Source organism: Ambystoma mexicanum, chromosome 7p (genome assembly GCF_040938575.1).
Source record: "Ambystoma mexicanum isolate Mex_15411 chromosome 7p, UKY_AmexF1_1, whole genome shotgun sequence".
Classification (NCBI taxonomy): Eukaryota; Metazoa; Chordata; class Amphibia; order Caudata; family Ambystomatidae; genus Ambystoma; species Ambystoma mexicanum.
In genome coordinates this window covers 904,114,824-904,138,359 of record NC_090939.1, presented here as the reverse complement: position 1 = coordinate 904,138,359, position 23,536 = coordinate 904,114,824, and the positions used below count along the sequence as shown (strand labels likewise).

At 42.8% G+C, this 23,536-nt stretch overlaps 1 protein-coding gene across 1 annotated transcript in view; it reads left to right on the top strand.

The window, feature by feature from the left end:
* The window catches only part of NSUN3 (NOP2/Sun RNA methyltransferase 3), a 358,318-nt gene extending 336,934 nt beyond the window's left edge, over positions 1–21,384 (top strand). The window contains exon 7 of the mRNA XM_069637189.1: positions 9,857–21,384. Within this exon, the coding sequence (XP_069493290.1) occupies positions 9,857–10,124 (268 nt within the window). The 3' untranslated portion in view covers positions 10,125–21,384. The remainder of the gene's footprint in view (positions 1–9,856) is intronic.
* Positions 21,385–23,536: the final 2,152 nt, after the last annotated feature.

Genomic DNA, 23,536 nt, shown 5'->3' with positions numbered 1-23,536 from the left:
AGTTCAATAAACACCCTTGAACTGTGGTCACTTGTGTCTGTCTTACTTTTGATACCATACCTTCCTTACAGTAGACAGAAGAGCGTCAGTGGTTAAGTAGACAAGAGTTAAAGTCAGTGGATAGAGCAGCAGAGAGAGAGGGTAGGTTGAAGTCACCATTGACAATGAGATGGTGATAGGGATGGGGAGAGTCAATTAGTTGGGAGATGTGGTCGAAGAATTGATCTATCGGACCAGGTGGCCAGTAGAGAGAGATAATATGTATGGCATAGGGGGCAGTGATTGTGGAGATAGTGTATTCAAATGTGGGAGAATTAGTAGGAGATAGGGGAGTAGGAAAGATAGGGAGTTTGGAGGTTGAAAACAGCCCTATTCCACCAACCATGCCGGTGGGCAGGGAGAGTGTAGTGTAGCCAGGGTCATGAAGGGCAGCAAGGGTTGCAGAGTCAGAGATCCAGGTTTCAATAAGGGTAATGAGGTCAAGAGAAGAAGAAGTAAAGGAGGTTTTATTGCAGACAGACTATGTATTCCAAAGAGCAATAGAAAGAGAGTTTGATGTAGAATCATAGTGGCATTGAGTATGAGAAATAGACAGGCTCTGGGGGTAGATGTGAGTAGAGGATATGTAATGGAAGTTGGGGTTGGAGTAGGTTTTTAGAATAGAAAGAGTAGTGGAGTGCGAAGAGAGGTGCGTCGAGGAGAAGAGATGATAGGGATTTGAAGAGAGTTTAGATGGTTCTGAGCCGAGGAGAGTGATGAGAGAAGTAGGAAGGAAAGGAAAAGATAGCATGAGAGGTGCATGCCAAGGGTGAAGAAGAGAAGAAGGAATAATGGGTACTTAAACAAGTATCAGGACACTGCAAAGGAAAAGCAAAACGGCTGGTCAACAGCTGACCTTCACAGTTCCACCCTTCACTGGGACGCCCCTATAGATGTGAGAAGGGATGACACGCACACTTGTCACCTAATCGCCTAGTCCATCAGTGGTTGGTCTCTCTGATACTGTACCTGGCGTTGCTCTGATGGGGAGATTTCGTCCTGATTGGTGTTCCCAGAGGAGCGTCTTGTGGCCTTCAGCTGGAGATTAGGCTGAACCAATGATGCAGCTTTTTCTGCAATCAAGATAGCCCTTGAACAGGTGCCCATTTTAGGCATTTTAATCCTTTGGATGATACCAGCTTAACCACTGATGCTGGTAATGTTTGGTTGGGGGCAGTGCTCACCCAGTGGCCTAACAGGCATGAAGTTGTTGTGGCCTTTGCTTTGTGTAGCTCCTGTGGCACAGAGAGAAATTACTTGACAATCAGAAAAAGATGCTCTGGAGTTCAAGTGTGCTGTCAAACATTTCAAATTATTTCTGTCGGGCATCCCTTTCAAGATTAAAACTGATAATAAGCCATTGGCCTACCCACTCTTAATTAAGGATCTCTGTGCACCACACTAAAAATCAAAAGATGAGGCGCCAGGCTGCAAGTAGTGGGGAGGAAGAGGAAGGATAGCTCAGGGGCAACACGTTTGTTTTGGAAGCAGGACAACGCAGTGCAACACCGATTCGAATCCTGACCCCATGATTAGAAACCACTTGCTGGTATTAAGTGGGTTATAAAATAACAATTAAAATAAAATAAATAAAATAAAGAGTACAATTTCCTAATATTGTACAAGCCTTATGTTTATGCCAGTTGTACCTTAAAGCACCAAAGGGTGAGGCACAAGAAGATTGTTGGGCTGGTGATCACGTATGTGGCTAGAAGTACCATGCCGGACCAGGTTTTGTGGAAGAGTGAGTGCTTGCTCATGTGGAATGGTAGAAGGTTCATGCTCATGTGAGAACTGGCTCTCGAGTATTTGGCATATCTCGATCCCTTGCAAGTGGATAGAGTTACGTTGAAGAATGGTAAATCAGGTACAATGGAAAGAATGGATGAGTTGGGCCTGAAGCCTGGTGACTGGCTGAGGATGGAGAATCCCAGGATCAGAAGCATGGAACACTTATGTTTATGGGAAGAAAGAGGGTGAAGCAGGTTGTTCTGCTCTTAGGTAGTGCTTGAGAGTCTTACCATGTGGAATCAAAGCAGATCATTAGATGTCACAAGACAGTACGGTGTGGATGTAGCACTTAACAGAGATACTGCCGTGTACAGGGTAAAATGTTTCTGTTCTAGCGCCTGCCTTTGATTTGGACGCTTTGCCATCACCTGAACTGGTCTTCTCATCATCGCAACAGCCTTCTCGTTTTCTTGCTCTGCAGAATCCAGAGAATCCAAACCTTTGCAGCTCACCTGCAACTCAAAATCGAGACACAGCTGCATCCCCTTTGTGAGCGGTTGGATATGGAAGCCAGACACAAAATTATCATATTCTCAAGATCAGGCATTTTATTAAACAAAAAAGGGTTGGGAAAATAAAGCGCTAGAATTATTTTATAAAGAGGAACTTCCCTATCTAGAAACTAAACCTAACGGTCTGTCTGTGTCAGGATGTCAGTTATTGAAGAAACCCATCCTTGTGTCCAAAGTGCCCTATCCTGATCCTCACGCTACAAAGAAAAACAACAAAAGGTGTAAGGAAATGTCTTTAACCTGATGTTGGCAAACATTTTCAAACTGATGAGAGCAAGGCAGGAAGTTATAAATATTAAATCATTATTTGTATTTTATTCTGATTTGAGTATAAAAAAATCATTGAACATTTTTAATTCTTTTAAAAATCACCCTAACGTCATGCATTCATTCATTCATTCAGACTAATATAGTTCCTAAAGCATTTCATTATTTTAAGATAAAATTCCAATTAATTTCAACATATATTTCTAACAATAGTTCACTCCAAACAAAATATCGACTATGGTGCCCAAACATATAGATCTTCTTTAGAAAATGGGCTTCCCAGTTGGCAAATAGTTTCGACTTGACAGATTGTGCGTGTCTTCATCAGGATAGGTGAACATTAATAACGTTCTAAAAACAAACAAATAACATACAGTTAAAATCCTGTTAAAAAACAAATTCCTGTCTCTTCTCACTCAGTTTATCCAGCAATATTTTAGGTCAAAATGAGGGGAGGGAACTGTTATGGTCCACCTCTTGGGCAAAAGTTAAGCCATTTATGCGGACCCTCTATATGCATTCAGTCCTCATACTCGCAAGATATATTAGTCAATCAAATGCCCAAGAAACTATAGCATGCCTATATGTATTGTTTCTCTGGTCCATTCAGACCCCTTAGTAATTTTAGGGTCAATGGTTAAACAAAATAGAGAAAATATCTGGTTAAAACATAATTTCCCTATTGTTTTACACTAGCAATTAGTGACATAGCTCCACCTACAATCTAACACCCTACCCAAGCCGTGATTCAGCCCCATTATAATCTGGATCCTACCTGCAAACCCCAAATGGTTTGCCTTGAGGCTTAGGACCCAATGATCTCTGGAGGTGATCTGTAGTAATAGATCCCCAGATTCAATCTAATATAGAAAATAAAACATAAAATTAATTCCAAGTCAAGGACCCTGATGTACATAAGGAGCGAATCTCGATCTAAAAGAGTCAAAAAGATAGAAGCAATACCTTCAATCCGAAAGCTTTTCTTTCCATATGTAAACTGTGTTCCAAAAGTGTTTACAACAATGTTTGTCTAAAAGAGGGAAACGCAGACTGATTGTATTGTAGATCAGTATCCGGGGCTTAACAAAATATCATAACGTGAAGCGAAGATACGAAAGCTAAATGAATCAAAGAAACAAATGCAATACCTTCAATCCGAAGGCTTTTCTTTCCATATGTAAACTGTGTTTCACAAATGTTTATAACAATGTTTCTATAAAAAAAGAGGGAAACACAGATCGATTATATTATAGTGTAGATCACTACCCCGGACTAGACACGATACCATAGCGTGGCAACAGGAAAGGTGTTCATCTCACCTAACTGAGTATCCTCTCATTATGGCAGCCGCTTCCTATGCGCTGTGGTGCAATGGGGAAGAGAAAGCCGTTTTCTATTTTCAAAGCCGTTGCCGAGACTCGCTCCTTTTAAGTCTGAAAATGCAAAGTAGAGTGAGCAAGAATCCCTCCCTTTGCCAGACAGAGTATACAAAAAGGCATACCAACGAGGCAGGCTTCATACCTCTATCCCAGCCTGAATCCCGAATTAAACACGGAAGAGGTTGGCGTCCAGATGGCAGGGACCAAAGAATAAAACGGAAGTCCATATTTTATTGCGGCCGTTGCGTACTTAGACACAAACAAAGGACAAAGCCAATGATCAAATCCTATGTAAAACATGACGTGAAGAGTCCGAGAATTGAAATTAAAGAAGGACTATCTCCGCGAAATACTAATTCAGAATAGTAGAATGGTTAACATTCTAATACACAGCTACGTGCTTCAAAACAGAGTAGACTTGCGCGGGGACAACCAAAATGGCATGCCTCAAGGCACGAAAGAGGACAACACGAGCAAAAGAACAATAATCAAAAAGAACAAGAAAAAGATAAAATATCCTTGTGCTCGAAATGAGAAAAATAAAACTTAATGACCACGACTATATCTATATAATGCAAATCAAGAATCTTCAAAGTCGCTATAAATTAAATATAACGTGTTGCCCCGTTGGTGAATGCTGCAAAAGGGAAAGGTCGAAAAGAGAAGCAACTGAAAAGAACACATCAAGAAATAGGGACTCAGTTCCATTCCTCTTAATGATTCAAGCCCTACTCAAACTTTTAGTGTGAAATATCCAGCACTGTTCCTTTTGGGACAAACGTGCCGCAGTGTTGGCAGCATCCGTGCCGAAGACTTTTTCTAAAGCCCACCATTTTAAATCGTCTGGACTGTGATTCTGCTCTAAAAAGTAATTTATAGCGACTTTGAAGATTCTTATGATTTGCATTATATGGATATAGTTGTGATCATTAAGTTTTATTTTTCTCATTTCGATCACAAGGTTATTTTATCTCTTTCTTGTTCTTTTTGATTATTGTTCTTTTGCTTGTGTTGTCCTCTTTCGTGCCCTGAGGCATGCCATTTTGGATGTCCCCACGCAAGTTCTACTCTGTTTTGAAGCACGTAGCTGTGTATTAGAATGTTAACCATTCTACTATTCTGAATGAGTATTTCGCAGAGATAGTCCTTCTTTAATTTCAACTCTCGGACTCCTCACGTCATGTTTTACATAGGATTCGATCGTTGTCTTTGTCCTTTGTTTGTGTCTACGTACGCGACGGCCGCAATAAAAGATGGACTTCTGTTTTATTCTTTGGTACCTGCCATCTGGACGCCAACCTCTTCCGTGTTTAATTCGGGATTCGGGCTGGGATAGAGGTATGAAGCCTGCCTCGTTGATATGCCTTTTAGATACTCTGTCTGGCAAAGGGAAGGATTCTTGCACACTCTACTTTGCATTTTCAGACTTAAAAGGAGCAAGTCTCGGCAACGGCTTTGAAAATAGAAAACTGCTTTCTCTTCCCCATTGCACCACAGCACATAGGAAGCGGCTGTCATAATGAGTGGATACTCAGTTAGGTGAGATGAACACCTTTCCTTTTGCCACGCTATGGTATCGTGTTTAGTCTGGGGTACTGATCTACACTATAATATAATCGATCTGTTTTTCCCTCTTTTTTTAGAGAAATATTGTTGTAAACATTTGTGAAACACAGTTTACATATGGAAACAAAAGCCTTCGGATTGAAGGTATTGCATTTGTTTCTTTGATTCATTTAGCTTTGGTAGCTTCGCTTCACGTTATGATATTTTGTTAAGCCCTGAGTACTGATCTACAATACAATCGTTCTGCGTTTCCCTCTTTTTAGAGAAACATTGTTGTAAACACTTCTGGAACACAGTTTACATTTGGAAAGAAAAGCTTTCGGATTGAAGGTATTGCTTCTATCTTTTTGACTCTTTTAGATTGACATTCGCTCCTTATGTACATCAGAGTCCTTGACTTGGAATTCATTTTATGTTTTATTTTCTATATTAGATGGAATCTGGGGATCTATTACTACAGATCACCTCCAGAGACCATTGGGTCCTAAGCCTCAAGGCAAACCATTTGGGGTTTGCAAGTAGGATCCAGATTATAATGGGGCTGAATCACGGCTTGGGTAGGGTGTTAGATTGTAGGTGGAGCTATGGCACTAATTGCTAGTGAAAAACAATAGGGAAATTATGTTTGAACCCGATATTTTGTCTATTTTGTTTAACCATTGATCCTAAAATTACTAAGGGGTCTGAATGGACCAGAGAAACAATACAATTAGGCATGCTATAGTTTCTTGGGCATTTGCTTGTCTAATATATCTTGCGTATGAGGACTGAATGCATATAGAGGGTCTGCATAAATGGCTTAACTTTTGGGCAAGAGGTGGACCATAACAGGTCCCTCCCCTCGTTTTGACCTAAAATATTGCTGGATAAACTGAGTGAGAAGAGACAGGAATTTGGTTTTTTAACAGGTTTTTAACTGTATGTTATTTGTTTGTTTTTAGAACTTTATTAATGTTCACCTATCCTGATGAAGACACGCACAATCTGTCAAGTCAAAACTATTTGCCAACTGGGAAGCCCATTTTCTAAAGAAGATCTATATGTTTGGGCACCGATAGTCGATATTTTGTTTGGAGTGAACTATTGTTAGAAATATATGTTGAAATGAATTGGAATTTTATCTTAAAATAAGAAATGCTTTAGGAACTATAATAGTCTGAATGAATGAATGAATGCATGACGATAGGATGATTTTTAATAAGAATTCATTAAAAATGTTCAATGATTTTTTTTATACTCAAATCAGAACAAAATACAAATAATGATTTAATACTTATAACTTCCTGCCTTGCTCTCATCAGTTTCTCCTGCTACCCTGGCACCATTTTTTTGTTTCATTATATGGGCTTACCTCAAGGTGCCAGTGGCTTATGAGGTTCCCACCTTGGGTTTGTTTAAAACATTTTCAAAACCAAAAGTATAACGATGATTCTAACGAAAATGTTCTCCAAGGTAAACACCCTTGGATCCAGAGGTTGGTCACCTTCCCCTGATTCTTATATAGGATGGCAAAAATGTCTCTTTAGCTAATAGTTCATTGTTGTCTTCACTAGACTCACAAAGTTCCTGTTTAAAAAATAAGTTCTGTAACAGTCTTTCTGTAGTATATCTGATAACTTTGCAGATCACCTCGTAAACTCCCTTGCCAGGAATCTTCATGCAATTTCAGCTGCCTGGTGTACTCGCCTGCCAGCACTTTCCTTATGGTTTCTCAGATCACCTGGTGTACTTGAATCTAATGCCAGGAATCGTTATACAATTTTGTCTGCTTGGTGTACTTTCCTGCAAGGACTTCTTTATGCGTTTCAGAATTCTTTGATTATCGCAGTTCTTTGGGTATACCACAACAGCATACACTGTGAGGTACTTGGTATATCTGTATATGGTAACATTTACTGAAACGTCTCCACACATTGGCATCTCATGCATCTTTACTTGATTGGGGTTTGCCGTCATACTTTGTCTTGTCTGCATTCAAACATTCTTCTTATTGGGTGTTGAATTCATACTTTTCTTGTCTGCATTCAAACAAACTTGGCCTTTGAACTTTGCCTTCTTATTGGGTGCTAAATGTGTACTTTGCCGTGGCTGCATTTAAACAAAACTTTGTGTATTTTCTGCATCAGTAATCTCGTACCCTTCAAACACTTGTTGGCGCGCTTGTCGGAAAACTTTGGGATCCCCAGTTACTTTGAGCAGACTCACTGGTTCCTTCCAGCGTCTCTGATGCTGCTCGCGCCTCTCTGAGGCTGCTCGTGCCTCTGCATTGTGATTCCTTCACCCGCTTTCCACTTTGGAATATGCAGACGTTCTTCCAGCGTCCTGCGTGCCTCCACGGTCACACGCCAATTTTCTTTCTCGGCCTGGGCTGAAGAACACTGTTGCATCGAGCAGTCTAACCTCCAGGAGCTCCTGTGTGGCTACCAGCATCTCCACGAACCTTCTTGCTCACACGTGGCGCTTCTTCTCCTGTCCCAGCAGTCTTCTCCATTTCGCCAGCTCCATCGGTGTGCCTCACATTCGTAAGCCTCAGCATGGGTGCCAACATTTCCTCTTGCACTGCTCGACTTGACATTGCAGTTACCATCTTTAAATGTCCCGCACACTGAAGGCCTGGAAAATCAACTAGCCGGCATGTTGTACTTCGAGCACCCATCCCTTGGACAAACCCCCTCATTCTCCTCCTCATCTCAGTACCTGAGTGATTTTGGGAGTTCGTGTCCATGGATGTCATTGGACTTTTAACTCTTAAATGGTTTTTCTCATGGTTATTACATAAAGGCACATTAGAGACAAAAGGTGATATGTGTGGGTTGTGGGTGTAGCCAAAGTTGAGGACCTGACCAGAATGACAACATGCCATTAAGAACTCTGGTATCAGAGGGTATTTTTCATGGGAAAGGGGGGATAACCACGTCTTGGCCAATGAAGTCAAAACATCTCTCGGTAGTTGTCTCCTCGCATTTGATCCTCCCTTATAAAACCGCCCCGGGGTCAGGATCAGGTAGCGGCTGCCGTACCCTGGCCACATAGGAGGAGGTCACCGCCGGGGAATCCATGATGACTCCATTGGATTTATCACACCCACCTCTGGCTTTCATGCACTGGCTTCCCTCTCACCAAATGAATCATGTTTAAGTCATTGTTCACCATTCACAAGCTTTATGTCACCAAAGCCACCCATTATTGATCCTAAAATTAAAGAGCTACACTTTTACACGACACTTTGCTTCTGTGCTTTAAATTTTGTGCACATACTGCGACATCGCAAGTTTGGAAAATTATGACTGCCTTATCTCCTGATAGAGTATCTTGACACCATACACCAATAGGTTTATTGTTATCCAACCTATTGGTGCTCACAATGCTAAAATTTCTGATCTCTCTTTATTTCACTTAACATTTCTGAATGCAGGGTTAGTTTTAGACACATTTGTGTTATTTTGTATGAACTATAATTTAATCCAATTAACCATGGCACAAAATGTGCACTTGCCACTAACCATTGGCTAGTGATATTTAACTCTTGGCGAGTAAGAATTATTGTGCTGTGTGTATGTATAGGAGTAAGTTGGCAAGTGACTTTTTTATGGCTGGCTAATAGCTTGCAACTTGAATTTGGAACCCTAGTCAAACCTCAAAAGTATCTCTTTTGACGGTCACCTTAAAGCAGTTTAAAGTTTCCTTTAGAGGACCTTCCTCAAAAATCGTTTTTATTTTGGGGATTGTGCAGATGCCATTGAAATCATATGTTGTGTATGGCTCCCATTCGCAACTATTTCCTATTCAAAATGCCATATCTACCAACTGTGGCATCACAGTGAAGGATTATGGAATTCAGAATCAACTTCTGTAATGATATAACTGGGGTTTTCAGCATTTTCTCTGCCTCCTTCCGGTCTCAAATGAGCCAGGGAAAGCTGAGAAAGCAGAGTGCCCTGGCTGCATTAATCTGAACCTCCTCCACATGGCCTCCCTCTTGATCACCTAAAACGCGAATCCATGAGGACATCAGAGAAGGTGGAAAAGGGATGGCGAGGCATGCATAATAAACAATTGGAGATGGGGAGCTTTCAACTATGGTGTATAATTCACCTTGGAGTTCGAGTGACATGGCACACACCTCAAGCTTTGCCCTTGTTGCCTATCAGATATCACTTAAAACTTCTGTGGAATCTATTCCTATAGATCATAACTACCCATCTATGATTTGTATCTTGTTTGCCTTTTATCATTTGTTGCCTACCTCAGATTCAGTTTGAATGCATCTAAATTTGTATTTGGTTGTCTACTTTCTTACAGCTCAGCTATTAAGTCTCTGCGACCAGGGGGATCACTTGTCTACTCCACTTGCACACTCTCAAAAGCAGAAAACTGTGATGTTCTAGCCAAAATCCTGGACACCTTCGACAACATTCTGCCTGTTGACCTAAGTGAAATAGTCAGTAAAGTTTCACATGAGTTTTGTCTTGCTGCTGGCACTCAGCATGGACTGTTGGTAACTCCCACCCTGGATAAACCTTGGGGACCAATGTATGTAGCAAAACTAAAGAAAACATTAACTGCGTGATTGTTTACTAATATATTTTTTTAACCTTATACAATGTTGAAATCCTTCCGTTAATATAAATGCAATATGTATTCCTGTCTGGTACAGGGATGTCAAACTTTGTAGTAGGTTCATGTTTCATAGTCTGAGTTATTTTATACTTTGTTTGATATGGCGTGGACTACAGAAATTATATTAATTGTTAATGTGAGAACATACAATTGAAAATCATGCATTTCAAATGTGTTTAATTATTTTGTTTGTCTAGTATTTACTCTTCCTAAAGGCTGCTTCAAAGTGTATTAAATTGAACGGGAGAAATGTAACCTACAGTATGACTTTCCAAATTCAGGATCCATACAAGACCACAAATTGATATGCTTTCTGAAATAGGTGGAGTTTTACTTCATAGCGCAGACATAGGTGCTGTGGAATGTTGTGCTGTGTCACAGAAACATGCACAAGTACAATGCCACATCCTTAGTACTTAAATAGGTGCTTGAAGGCACCTAAATGTGAAAATAAAAATTGACAAAACAGGGTGTGTGGCGAAGTCCTCTGCCCAACCTTTGGGACCAACGGAGGTTGCTTGTCAAAGGGCCTGGGCGCCATCTCGAGCTAATGGATGCTCAGCCCAGAGGAGGTATACGGGTGCTTCGCCGACCACCATTGCTGGGTCCCTGCACCAAGGCAGGGTTCAGTCAAAGACGCACACCCACCCACACCAATTACTACTGTAGACTGAGGGCCAGAGCCAAACTCCTTGTGGATACCTCTGTTCCTAATATTAGTACTTCTAGAGGGGACTTAAGCTCCCATCTCAGACCCCAACACCCAGTGTAGGCCTTAAGGCCCTTCCCTTTAAGGGAACAGATGTACAGCATTGTGAATTCAATGACAAGTGTAGAAATATATTTCTTTCTTCAGAACAGCTGCCAAAGTCTAAATCACACTAGAACAGATCTTGCGCATCCCGTGGATCCAAAGTTGCACTCAACATGTGCGCGAAATGAAAGAAAGCTAATCCTCATTGCGCCAGGGGAAAACACTGTTCTCCTGCTAGAAGTGCAGTGATGACAAGTTACCATTTGCCAGAGACAAAAAGGTTGCATTGAGACTGAACAATTTCCCTTCATATCAGAGGCTATTCTAACTTTGAATTTGCATGCCAGGAAAACAGAGGGACACACTTCAAAGCAGGCACTGTTAGCCAGACTACAAAGTGGAGGGAAGGTGATCTCATATGTCCAGATCAGTTTAAAATCCAAAAGAGTGTCAGGCCTTGATAGAAGCTCAAGCCTACCCCTTTTCAGCACAACTGACCACAAGCACCTGGCCAAATCACAGACCAGACCAAACTATGTATTTGCAAACCATAGTCATAAGCACCCCCAGAGGGTAGAGAAACCGAACTATGAAAACCAGCTTGTTCAGTCCAAAAATGTCAGGAGCTAGAGAAGGAGCTTGAAGAGATTGGGTAGCTGGAGATATTTTTAGAGGAGGACTGGGAGGAAAGAGCTGGAGGTTGGAAGTTACAATGGTGGAAAATTGTTAACATCTGCATAGAGATTCATTGAGGTTGAATTTTGAGAAGGCTGCAAGGAAATATTGAGAAATATTGAGGAGGATGGATGGCAAGACTAATCTGGAGGTGGCTGGGGAAGGAGAGAACCAATACCATGTGAGGAGGACGGCAAAGAAAAAGCTAGATGATTGAGTTGGAAGACCTGAGGAGCTGGAAGGAGAGCAGGCAACCCTAATAGCCGAAGAGACAAAGGAAGTTCCGGCAGACATGGTTGGTCCATGGTAGACCTCAGAGTTGGGAGGATGTACAAGCCAGTGCAATCTCACCAAAGGACAGGGAGGCTATGACCATGATAGCCATGGGAGGGGAGTGTGCTGTGGGAGCAGGACCCTAGATCAAGGAGAGGTGGGGGGGGGCACAGACATTGAGCTCTCTAACCCCATCCATGAAACCATGAAAGAGGGGGCCAGTGTTAAGAAATATACCACTGTCTCTGCCTACGGGAAGGAAACTTCAGACTCTGCTAAGCCTGTTATGTGTTTGCGATGTAAGGCTGTTTATTCATGTTCGTTCAGCAAAGCATAGCACAGTACCGCAGGTTAAGCCCTGAGGTCTAAGGGCTGAGGAATCCACTGTTTGGCTGTGGCGAGTGACTCATCCTGCTGGAGAACTGAAGAAAGGAAGAAAGGAGAAGGAGGTGCGTGTGCCTGTGTTGTGCCTGTGGCTTTAACATTCCTACCACCTGACCAAGTCACCTGACTGGGTCACCAGACACAAAAGGCCGCCTCCCCCGCCCTTGCGGCGTTAAGCCCTGAGGTCTAAGGGCTGAGGAATCCACTGTTTGGCTGTGGCGAGTGACTCATCCTGCTGGAGAACTGAAGAAAGGAAGAAAGGAGAAGGAGGTGCGTGTGCCTGTGTTGTGCCTGTGGCTTTAACATTCCTACCACCTGACCAAGTCACCTGACTGGGTCACCAGACACAAAAGGCCGCCTCCCCCGCCCTTGCGGCGTTAAGCCCTAAGGTCTAAGGGCTGAGGAATCCACTGTTTGGCGAGTGGCGCAGCGCTGATGATGTATCCATTGAACTTATCCACATCCCTAAGGACGCGAGCGCAAGTTAAACGCATGGCATTCCAAGATGAGCTGCCAGTGAAAGGTGCACGCAACAAACAGGTGAGCCAATACTTTCCTGCCAATCTGCATCGGAAAATATGGATCACATTACGGACCATGATATTCCGATCCAAGACATTGTATTTCATCCCCTGCCACACGAAGTTTGTGGGATTACACCTTATGAGGGTGCTCGCCCAAATTCCGACCCCTGTGGAAAAATCCACCCTACGTCCGTGTTAAGTAGCCCTAAACAAGCTGAAGTCATATGTCGGCACATGTCAAATAATGCAAGTTGTCAGAGCGCTACGGGCGATATTTCGCTCATTGTGGTTCAGGACTTACCAGCAGGGGTGGGCGAGCTCCGTCCCTCCATGGAGACAGCCGGTGATGTGCGAGCTTCCGGCCGCTCAGGGCCGGCGAGTGGTGTGCCGCGGGAGGTCGGAGAGGCAGCGTTGTTGTATGAGGTGGAGGACGCCCTCACTGACGCTGAGGGGCGGAACCAGTCGCAGAAAGCGAAAGCAGTAGGAGGATGCGACGCCGTGGCCGGCGACGCAGAGGCAACACAGCGCCTGTTGGACTCGGCAGAGGGCTGCCGCGTCTGCCCTGCCGCGGCTGCTCTCACAGAGATATGGCATCCCAAGAGTGCAGTGAATCGTACTGATGTTCCTGAAACTAATTACGAGGTAGGCTCAATAATTCAAAGTGATGTTCCTTCCCTAAAGAAAATGACAAATGCTGCTGAGCCTATCCCCCTCTTAATATCATCACTGCTGAACGTGGATGAAGCGCCAACAACGGTGCACGCGGATGATTTGCTGTGTGATCCATATTTAGGTAGTGAACAGAGGGGCAATAATGTAGGTCCTCCTACCTGTGACAAAAGAAACTCTTTGGAAGTGGTCTCTACAGTGCTTCAAAAATTGATTAATCTAAACAAATCCCACTCATTTAAACAGACTGTGACATCTACCCCGTGCAGGATGCAATATCTAAAGCACCCCTGAAAAGGAATTGTGTTAACATTACAAATGTAAACAGCGACATATGGGGATCCGGCAATTATAAAAGACCTAAGGGAGCTACTTCTGTATCCTCAGATGAGACAACATCGTCACATCACACTAATGTAGCAGACTCCCAGAAAAGATTGCCAGTATCAACATCTCGGAAGAGACCCCAAAGCCTGGAAAACAAGGCTACATCTAGTGAAGACCCATTAACTGACTCCCACAAGAGACTCGTCGTTAATTGAACGTCCTTTTCCTAAAATCCGTCGAGAAAGGACGTGGCATAGACGGGTACCCCGGCCTTATCAAGAGCGACGAAGTAAGAGTAGTGGAGCCCCCTGTGCTCATGTACCAGCAAATGAACTTTTAATAGCTTTAACATCTGCAATGGCCATTTCGCTAACACCTTTCACTAAGTTGTACGAATCTTTAAATGAAAATGTGAAAGACGTTACAACTCTATTGACCATGATGAACTCAAAAGTGTTACATCTGGAAGAATCACACTGTGCCCAAAAGGCTAAACAAGAGGAGCTAACTCAAAAGATATTGGTAGGAATAAACTCCTTAAATAATGTGAAACAGAACGACACATTTGACAAAAAACTGTTCGCAGAGGTCGCAAAAGAAGCTTTGTCTCTTTTTCGGAAATTTCTGATCGTTCAAAAAGGAGATATCCATAGTTGCGCTAGCGACTCGAGCGTGACAAGGATGCCGGAGGCACATTGTTGCGCTAAAGTTGCTTCTAATGCCGTCCAGGGTGCAATGAAGATGGCCTTCCAAGTTCATCCGACTCAATCTCAGCACTTGACTGTTCCATCTTCAGAAAGTCTGTTATTTGAAGACAATGCACCTGAGCTACCAGGGCGCAATGCTGTACCACCGTCGTCCGAAACTCCGTTAGAGAAATCCAGCATCTGTAACACACCACAGTGCGGAAATGTTGGGCTCTCTAACCCCCTGGACATATCATTTAACACGGCCTTCCATCAAGCTAGAAATGCTGCAAATCAGGCCCTATCAGACTCACAAAAAGCATCCGACTCAATGCCTCCTGGGAAAGAGGGGGTTCAGGTGGGCGAAACGAGAGATAACCCCGCAGCATCCGAGACTCCGGCTGGGATATTTCCCATTTTTGGAAACCAAGACTCACAAAATCAGGCCAAAGTAAACAAGATTACAAAAAAAACTCCTCCACGGATGGTGAAAAAGCAAAAGAACTTACCTGCTCATAAAAAAAAACAGCAAAAAGGAGCACGGAAATTTTTACGTAATCTGAATATGTTCCAATTGGTTGACAAAGCAATCACCTCAAGCCTGAAACTAGCAGACACAATTAAGGATAAAACATTGGACCAACCGTTAACAACAGAAAACGTGAAGACATCTACTGAAATATTGCCTTGCGAGGAAGATTTGGCAATTGACAAAGAGTTAATAGACTTATCAACGTATGAAGATCCTGAGACAGAATGTGTAGCCAGTATGGAAATACTGTGTGTTGACCTACGCTCACAAAAAAGCCTGTCAGTGCTTCCGGCCTCGAAAAACGTCCAATGCTCCCAAGAAAGCTGAAAAAGAAACACAAATGGTAAAAAGAGCAACAATCGAAGTGAGCAAGAGCAATTCCTCGATATCAATATGAGACATTAACCAGAGCAGATGCGAGCTAGTGCCCCTGGTCAGAGAAATAGAAGAATCAGATTTTGTACCTAGGAGCCCAGAGTTCATGACACTTCAAGCAAAATGGGAAAGGCAGAGGCTGAACAACAGGAAGATAAAGTTAGATCTCGACGAAGGCAACCATCAAGTAGTAAATGGAGAGAACCACTCAAAAAGAATTGAAGGGTCTGGGATGCCTGCCCTGACTGTTCCACAATTACCACTACCAAAAATCGGCAATAGCTATGTTGTACAGTCTAAAACAAACAATCAGAAGAAAGAGAACCGTTATGAAAAAAGGGGTTCGAACGAAGTGCCTAGCTTGATTAAAATAATGCTGGAGAGGTTGGTAGGTGGTGACAAACTAATTTTGAACAGATCAAACGTTTTGAGATTACTTCATCATATACCTCGGTTGCGCTCACTTGATTCGAAAGACCTGAAAACGGTTGAATTTCCGGACGAGCGGCAAACAGACAGTGATTTTGCACATAAATTCTCACATAATTGCAAATGTTATTTTAGAGGCTGATGAAGATCTGTTATCGTTGGGCTTTGATACCTATAAATTGCTAGAACCAGACACACGCAATATTCCATTCAAGACTGCGGGACTATGTGCCTCTCGGCCCTTACGTTCAGAAACATCTTCGTCTTTGGAACATTCTCAATGCACAAAAGCACTCGGCCTGGCTCAGTCGAGCCATTGGTGACAAGACAAGTCAATCAACATAAGGCATCACTGCGCATATTTACCAGAACTCTGAGCCCATGAAGCTTGTCGAGGAAGTCGGAACAAGCACGATGGATAAAATTTAAATAACGGAGCATCAGAGGTCATCCCGGTTAAAACTGCACTAAACGGCACACGAGGCAATGAAGTAACACAGGAATGGAACTGGCTGGCATCAGCCTTAAATAGTAAACAACACAGCTAATGCTCAAAGACCAACATGGCCCACGAATGTCTGCTTGCCTCCTGGAACACACGTGGTTTTGTCCACTTGTTAAATAACGCATGGGCCCAAGATTTACATCTCATATGCTTGCAAGAAACTTGGCTGCTTGAACTGCCGTTGATCTCCGAATTTGAATGTGCTTTGAACCCTGCTACTAAAGCGGACAAGGGGTGCCCGATAGCAGGGCTGTTAACACTGATCAAACGGTCTTCAGGTTACCGCTTGATAACCTCTAAAAAATTATACGCCCTACATTCAAGTATGTGAAATAAGAAAGCTCACAGAGAAGCCATCACCTTCTGATGTATTCCACATACTTAATGTATACTGGAATCATCAAGCCGCCGGGTCCTACTCCTTTATCGACCAAGTTTCCTCCATAATTGACAATTTGCTTGAATCATCAGGAACAGGCATGATAGTCTGTGGTGATCTAAATATCGATTTTTTTAAACCCCAGAGCGTCACTAAAGGTCGCCTTGCTCAAACCTGGACAGATGAAATGTCTGTAAGAGGTTTGTCTATGTTAAACGGCTGTACCCAAGGTGACATTCCACCAAGGGCCACGTGGCAGCGTGAGCTCTGTAGTTCAACCATCGACTACATTTTTGTCTCTGACAGTGTGCACATGAGAACAAAATCTTTGAATGTTCGGGCTATGATAAACAGCGACCACGAAATGCTGGTAGTAAAATTTTACGACACAAAAGGTGCCCTGAGTAAAAAATGGGGCTCAAAAATCTCAGCAGAATCGAATCACCTACGAATAAGACTCGAAGAACACGAAGTGGCCACCATATGCTCCCAATTTAAGCAGATACCTTTAGAGATTGAGTATGCTCCCATATTGGCGCAATTTAAAAGCACAAATAACGGAATGAAAAACAGATCATTCAAGAAAAAAACACTCCTTTGATCTAACGGTGATGCAACGCAAAAGAGCCATGCGAGCCGAAATTCGGAAAAATAATCTAGGTCCAAAAGAAGAAAGAATGCAACGAAACAAAGTAACAAAACAACACTACAAAAACTGGATTAAAAGTTACCAGTTTATATTACATCAAAATGATGCAGAGGCAATGTTGAAGATTCTTTCCAATAAGAATAGTGGTGAAATTTGGGAATCACCACAAGAGGCATTACCTATAAGTCAGGTGACGGAAGCTGAATGGGTCCAGCACTTCACTGCGCTATACCATAAGTCCCTTGTCCCGCATGCACACTCACCTATCGAATCAGATTGGAACTTAAACTTCTCAAGAGACGAAATACGAGATGCAATAATGAGAACGAAAAACTCTAGGGCCCCGGGTCCTGATGGCCTATCGAACTTTATGATTAAACAGTTCCCAGACCTGTGGGCTGATTTGTGCTTCGATCTCTTTGCAAGAATAAACTCGCAAAAGCAAGTACCGACATCATGGAAGTCAGGGATAATAGTGCCCATATTCAAGAAAGGGAACAGAGCGTCACTGAAAAATGACAGACCAGTGGCCCTCCTTGACGTCCTAGGCAAGCTTTACGCATCTTTGGTGCAAATCAAATTAATTAATTGGGCACAAACAGCGAAAAAAGTGGACGAAAGACAGGCAGGTTTTGTGAAAATGGTGGGTTGCTGCCTGAACCTGCTAATCTTAAACCTGCTAAAAATGGAAGCCCTGCGCACAAACACAAAGGTGTATGCAGCTTTTGTTGACTTTTCCATGGCCTTCGATATGATAGATCGCGAAGCGCTATGGGTTAAACTGGAAGGGTGGGGTGTCCAGAAGATCTACTTGCGGCAATCAAAGAGCTTCATACAGACACCTCAATTTCAATTCGGCTTGATCATTTAGGCTCCCTATCCGCTAAAATTAAAACTCTCAAGGGAGTGAAACAGGGATGCCCGCTGGCAGCTGCAATCTTCAGCCTTTTTATCTTCGACATTGGAGAAGCAATCGAATCTGTGAGAGCCTTCCCTCCAAAACTCAACTCAACGCCGATAAGTTGGTTGTTGTATGCCGACGATCTAGTAATTCTAGATCAAACTCCGATCGGCCTCCAACGCAAACTAGACGCGGTTCAAGGATATGTGAATACAAACAACTTGAAGTTAAATCCTGCAAAAACTGAAATTTTGGTGTTTGAGAACCTAAGATCACGCAAAAACCAGAGGTGCTCAAAACACAGGTGGTCACTAGAGCAAGTGGTCCTTTGCACATCAAAATCTGTAAAATATCTAGGAATGATTTTGAACTCCAGTATTTGTGATGACCCTTGGGTGACTGAATCAAAGAGGAAATGTGTACAGCTGGCACGTCAGGCTCTTGTGATCCTTAACAAATATGGGCGATTCTCAATGCGACCACTGAGAAATTTTTACGAACAGAAAGTGGTCCCGATTTTAACATATGGCGCTGAAAATGCCTTTGGTTGTCCGTCTACACATTGGGCATCACTGGAACATATGTTCTGGACGAAGGCTCTAAGCCTACCAATAGGAATATCTACTGCATGCATAAGGTACGAACTTGCGCTTGTCTCATTGCATGCGAGGGTCTGCTGGAACCAACTATCGTTGTTCCGGAAATCCAAAACTGAAGAGGGAATCCTACAATTCAAGATCCTGCATAATGCGTGCAGTCGAGGCTCCGACATTTTGTCCCAATGGGTAAAACGAGGTGAAGATTTATTAACCATCAACAACATTAGTTTACAAGCCCTGCACATAAACCTGACAGCAGCTAAAGTGAAGATCTGGCGCGCTGACTGGATTGACACAGGTAGTGAACGCCAAGCTGCCAGCGCGATGAAAGATGCGCCCGCTGAAGCAAAGCTACAACGTATTGCAGCCTTATATGATTCGTTTTCCAAACTCGAAGGCACGTAGACTATTTTTGTTATTCAGGCTGAATTCATTCAAGACGAAGGACCGCATTAGACTTCGAGCAGACGACATTGATTCAAATCCCATTTGTCGTATCTGCCTTAAGGAGCCGGAATCCCTTAAACACCTGGTGTTATTTTGTCACTTTTTAAAAAATGAAAGATCTGTTCATCTGGGACAGTGGTACGCAAACTATCAAACACTGCACGCGGACGAGTGGTGGCAGAAAATGTGGAACGGATCGGATTGGAAACTAATTATGCCCCTGACCTCTTTCCTGGCTGTAATCGAGGAGAGGTTATCTAAAAACTCAAGTGTCTGATCCCCGATTCGTCAAAACAAAAGTATAACAAGTGTGGACTGACCTATGAGATAAACACCTTGGAGAAAGGTCCGTACACTACTTGTGTAAGGCAGAAGAGATGAACATCTCAGGGGCATGAGTAGAGGAGGGATAACGACATTAAGATGTTAAATGTTTTGTTTTGAATTGTGTCATATTTTAAAGGTTTGATTTTTAAACCAATAAAATTAAAAAATAAAAAAAAAAATAGTACCGCAGTCAGTAAGTACAGCAAAGTACAACCACTGGCAACACTTCTAGTTACAGCTCTCTCTTTCTGGTCTGACCAATCCAACTGTCACTTACAGAACCTAGCCACTAGTGACAAAGCTAGTATTTCATGAAAACTCCTAATTGCCCCAGCAAGGCTGGAAGGTGCAGTATATCACACAAACCCAAATGTCGGAAGTCACTGGCAAGTGTAAAAATACATTTCATTTTTCGGAACTGCAACCAAAGGAAACATTTTTGCCTGAGTCACACTAGAGCAGACTGTGGGAGTCGCAAGATACACTGGACACACAAGCAGAATGAAAGTAATCTGATTCATGTTGTCCGCATATGGATAAAACAAAGACTGTTTTCTCACACCTAGCAAAGAGATTTCTTGACGATTAAATGTTTACATTCAAATCAAACAGCTTGCCTTTCTTACCAAAGCCTTTTCAGACTTTTAATTTGCAAGTTGAGGAAACAGAGAGACACAGTTCCAAGCAGGCAGTGTCAACAGGTCTTGAAAGAGGAGGGAAGGAGGCCTTGCAGCGTAAAAGCCCAAGATGGGGACAGGCTTTGATATAAGTTCAGGCCACCAACTGTTTCACCACATGATCACAGGACAGGGCCCAATCCGGCCCAACAATGCCCACACTAGACAGGTGAAAGCTATACCACTAAGCAAAAGCAAAAGGGACGAGAGACCAACTATAAAAGACAGTTTGCTTAGTCCAAGAGTGTGAAGTCTTTGAGAAGGAGCTGAAGGATCGTGTTTGGAGGAGGTTGAAGTCTATTGATATGAGAATGCTGGAGGCTGGTGGGAGGAAGTTACAGTGTGGAGGAATTTTATCATTGGGAGAGCAAGTTATTGAGGAAGCTGGAGGAAACATATTGAGGATCCTGGAAGGAACAACAGTGGCATCTGGAAAGAGAGTTATTGAGGAGATTGGAGGGAGAGCATTAAGAAGCCTGGAGGGAGAATTTATGCCATCTCGATAGAGAATTATTGAGGAGTTTGGAGGGAGAAAGGAATCTGGAGAGGAGGCTTCAAGGAGGTTGGAAAAGGAGAGAACCAATACCATCTCGGGAGGAGGACTGAGAAAAGCTAGAGAGGGAGGATGAGTTGCAAGATCTAAGGTGGTGGCAGCAGACTAGGCAGTCCTAGCAGCCTGAGAGACCAGGAAGGTTCAGGCAAATTAAATGATGAAATGAAATGATATTTTATTTATATCGCGCTCGTACAGACCAGTTCAGTCGAGGGTAGACTTAAGAGGCAGGATGAGATGCGAGACAATGAACTCTGCAGCCCCCTCCCTCAAGCTTGGGAGAACAGGGCAATTTTGAGAAAGATCCACCTCAGTCTCTGCATACTGGAAGAGAACCTAAGTCTCTGCCAAGCCTGTTACATTTTGGTTTTGGAGGACCTTTATAATGGACTGTTTAGAAGTGGGTTCAGGAAACCTGAGCACCCCCAATCCAAAGACCAGGGTGTTTCCTCAACCATTTTAAGAGATCTTTTCTTTGCTCAACAGAAGCTGTTGAAGAAGTCTTCATCTGTTTTAATTATGAAAATAAATGTTATCCTACTACATCATTGTGTTTGCCTGTTTGTGGTTCCGACTTGAGATGCTCTTGACAGTTGTTTGCGGGTACAAAACATGCACTGTTATATTTATTACATGTAGACTTTAATATTCATTTTCTGCAGTGGAAATGGACCAGAGAAATGTTCACTACAAGAAGAAGATAGCCTGGATGCCTGAGATGATGTGCCTTTGTCTCCCTCTCATCAAGCTCCCCTCTAATAAGGCCTTTTTTTCTCCACTCTGGGACCTGGGTGTTTATAGAGTAGCTCTTTGCGGTTATTTGGGCATGCAACATCTTTGGCGGATGCTATAGGACAACATAGGTGTACTAGTACGGCATCTTTCAGGAATAATTAACTAAAAACCTGAACGTATTTAGAAAATACTATTTAGATTGCAAGCCCACATAGACATTGGCAACATGTTAATATCGAGCCACTGTGGACCAACTAATTATATGGTGGAACATACGTCTTGTACAAGGTTTGTAAAAGCTTTATGCCATATTTTATAAAAGCAAAGAAAACTACTCCCCATATTGAGTTAACAGTGAATAATTTCACTTTTTTGTAGACATTTATAGTCTATAATGTTTTGGTGTTTGACCAAGAAAAATGTTCAGCAGTAAATAATAAGCTGGTACTTGACCTGTTTTTGGACAATAGAGAATCATGGATGTTGATGATCCCGAAGAATGCGACTGAAAGCTATGTTGCAGAAACTGGTTGACCAAGATCTAGGATCTGAAATCTGTATTTGCTGGTGATTCCTTATACTAAAATCAATAGATCTAAATTAATTGTACCTTGTGAATATGTATCTAGAATCTAGGAGCCTAACATCAGAGGTGCCTCTGCAATGATAGTCAAAGTTAATGTTGGGCTCATCTTGTTTATAACCCAAGTTCATGGAATCCTAACCCACCTATCTTTCATCACAGTGTTGCATACCAGCTAAAATGATAGTGCAGGTGTATTATTGAACCGAGAAAGGCTCACATGCGACAAGCAAATGTATGCTGCATTAGTGAAATAAAATGCAGGCCTCAGAATTGTCTGCTGCAGAGGGGTGACTGGGCAAGTCATTCTGCACATGAGAAGCATCTTCCACTCCACTTGACACATGTAAATAAACCGTGAAAGGGTCATAGACTAGTTCATCCCTCCCTCCATTCTGATACAAAGGGACAGACCTTGGTACGAACTGTCCTCTGAATTCACAACACTAGGTCTCTTTTCCTATAGTTATCTGTGTTGACATGGGCCTATTCTGTTCATCCCCCATATGAGAAGGCTATCCTTCCATCCAGCAGCAATATATTTATCTGGAGTTTTATAGCACGCTGTATGCATATAGTGTCACTTCAAAACGATGAGCACCGAGAGTGGGTGAAGAGAGGGTAAAAGGGAAGTTGCATTTCTGATACACAAAGCAATTACTTTTCACAAAGGAGACACAAATTAAAATGAGGAGGCCAGAATAATGGTCACAATGTGAAGACCTCCAATTACAACATTTTCACATGTTTCCAAAAATGTAAGATGAGTGGATTCTAGCTTGAGGGTGAGATGCAGGGTGTTCAAACGTTCAGGGCCCTTGGACAATAGCATTTTTTTTTCAAAGCAGGTTCTGGCGGGCTTTGTTTGGATCACCCTGTTTGATGCTGCTGAGAGTAGCAACATTGTTGGGTATACAGACACAACCATTTCTATGACGTACTTTGGCCCACTTCATAAAATGGCTTTACAACTGGTGGTTAGGAGGTTGACCTGATCATCTCCCTAGCCCTACAACTATTCACTACTGCCTTAGAGGGAAGGCCAGACTGTCCCCCTCCCACAAGCTTGAAGTATTGTAAGACCAGGGGAAGTGGATTGTCCCCCTTGGCATTGGGATCCAAGCCTGGCACAGGGAGAACCCGAAAGAGAAGCCGTTGTGAACCCGAAGGAGGGAGGCTGGAAATTGAAAAGGATTCCGAACCCGAAAGTGGGAGATCCAGGGGTGGAAAGGCACCACCCAAAAGTTTGTTGAGAAAGGAACTGTTTAAATGAGTTGTCGAGTGTTAGGGAGAATTTTCATTTTAGTGCTAAATTCCTCCAACCTTAGAGAGACCCATCTCTTTTGCTGAGCGTAGGACCTTTTAATTTTAACCCCTGA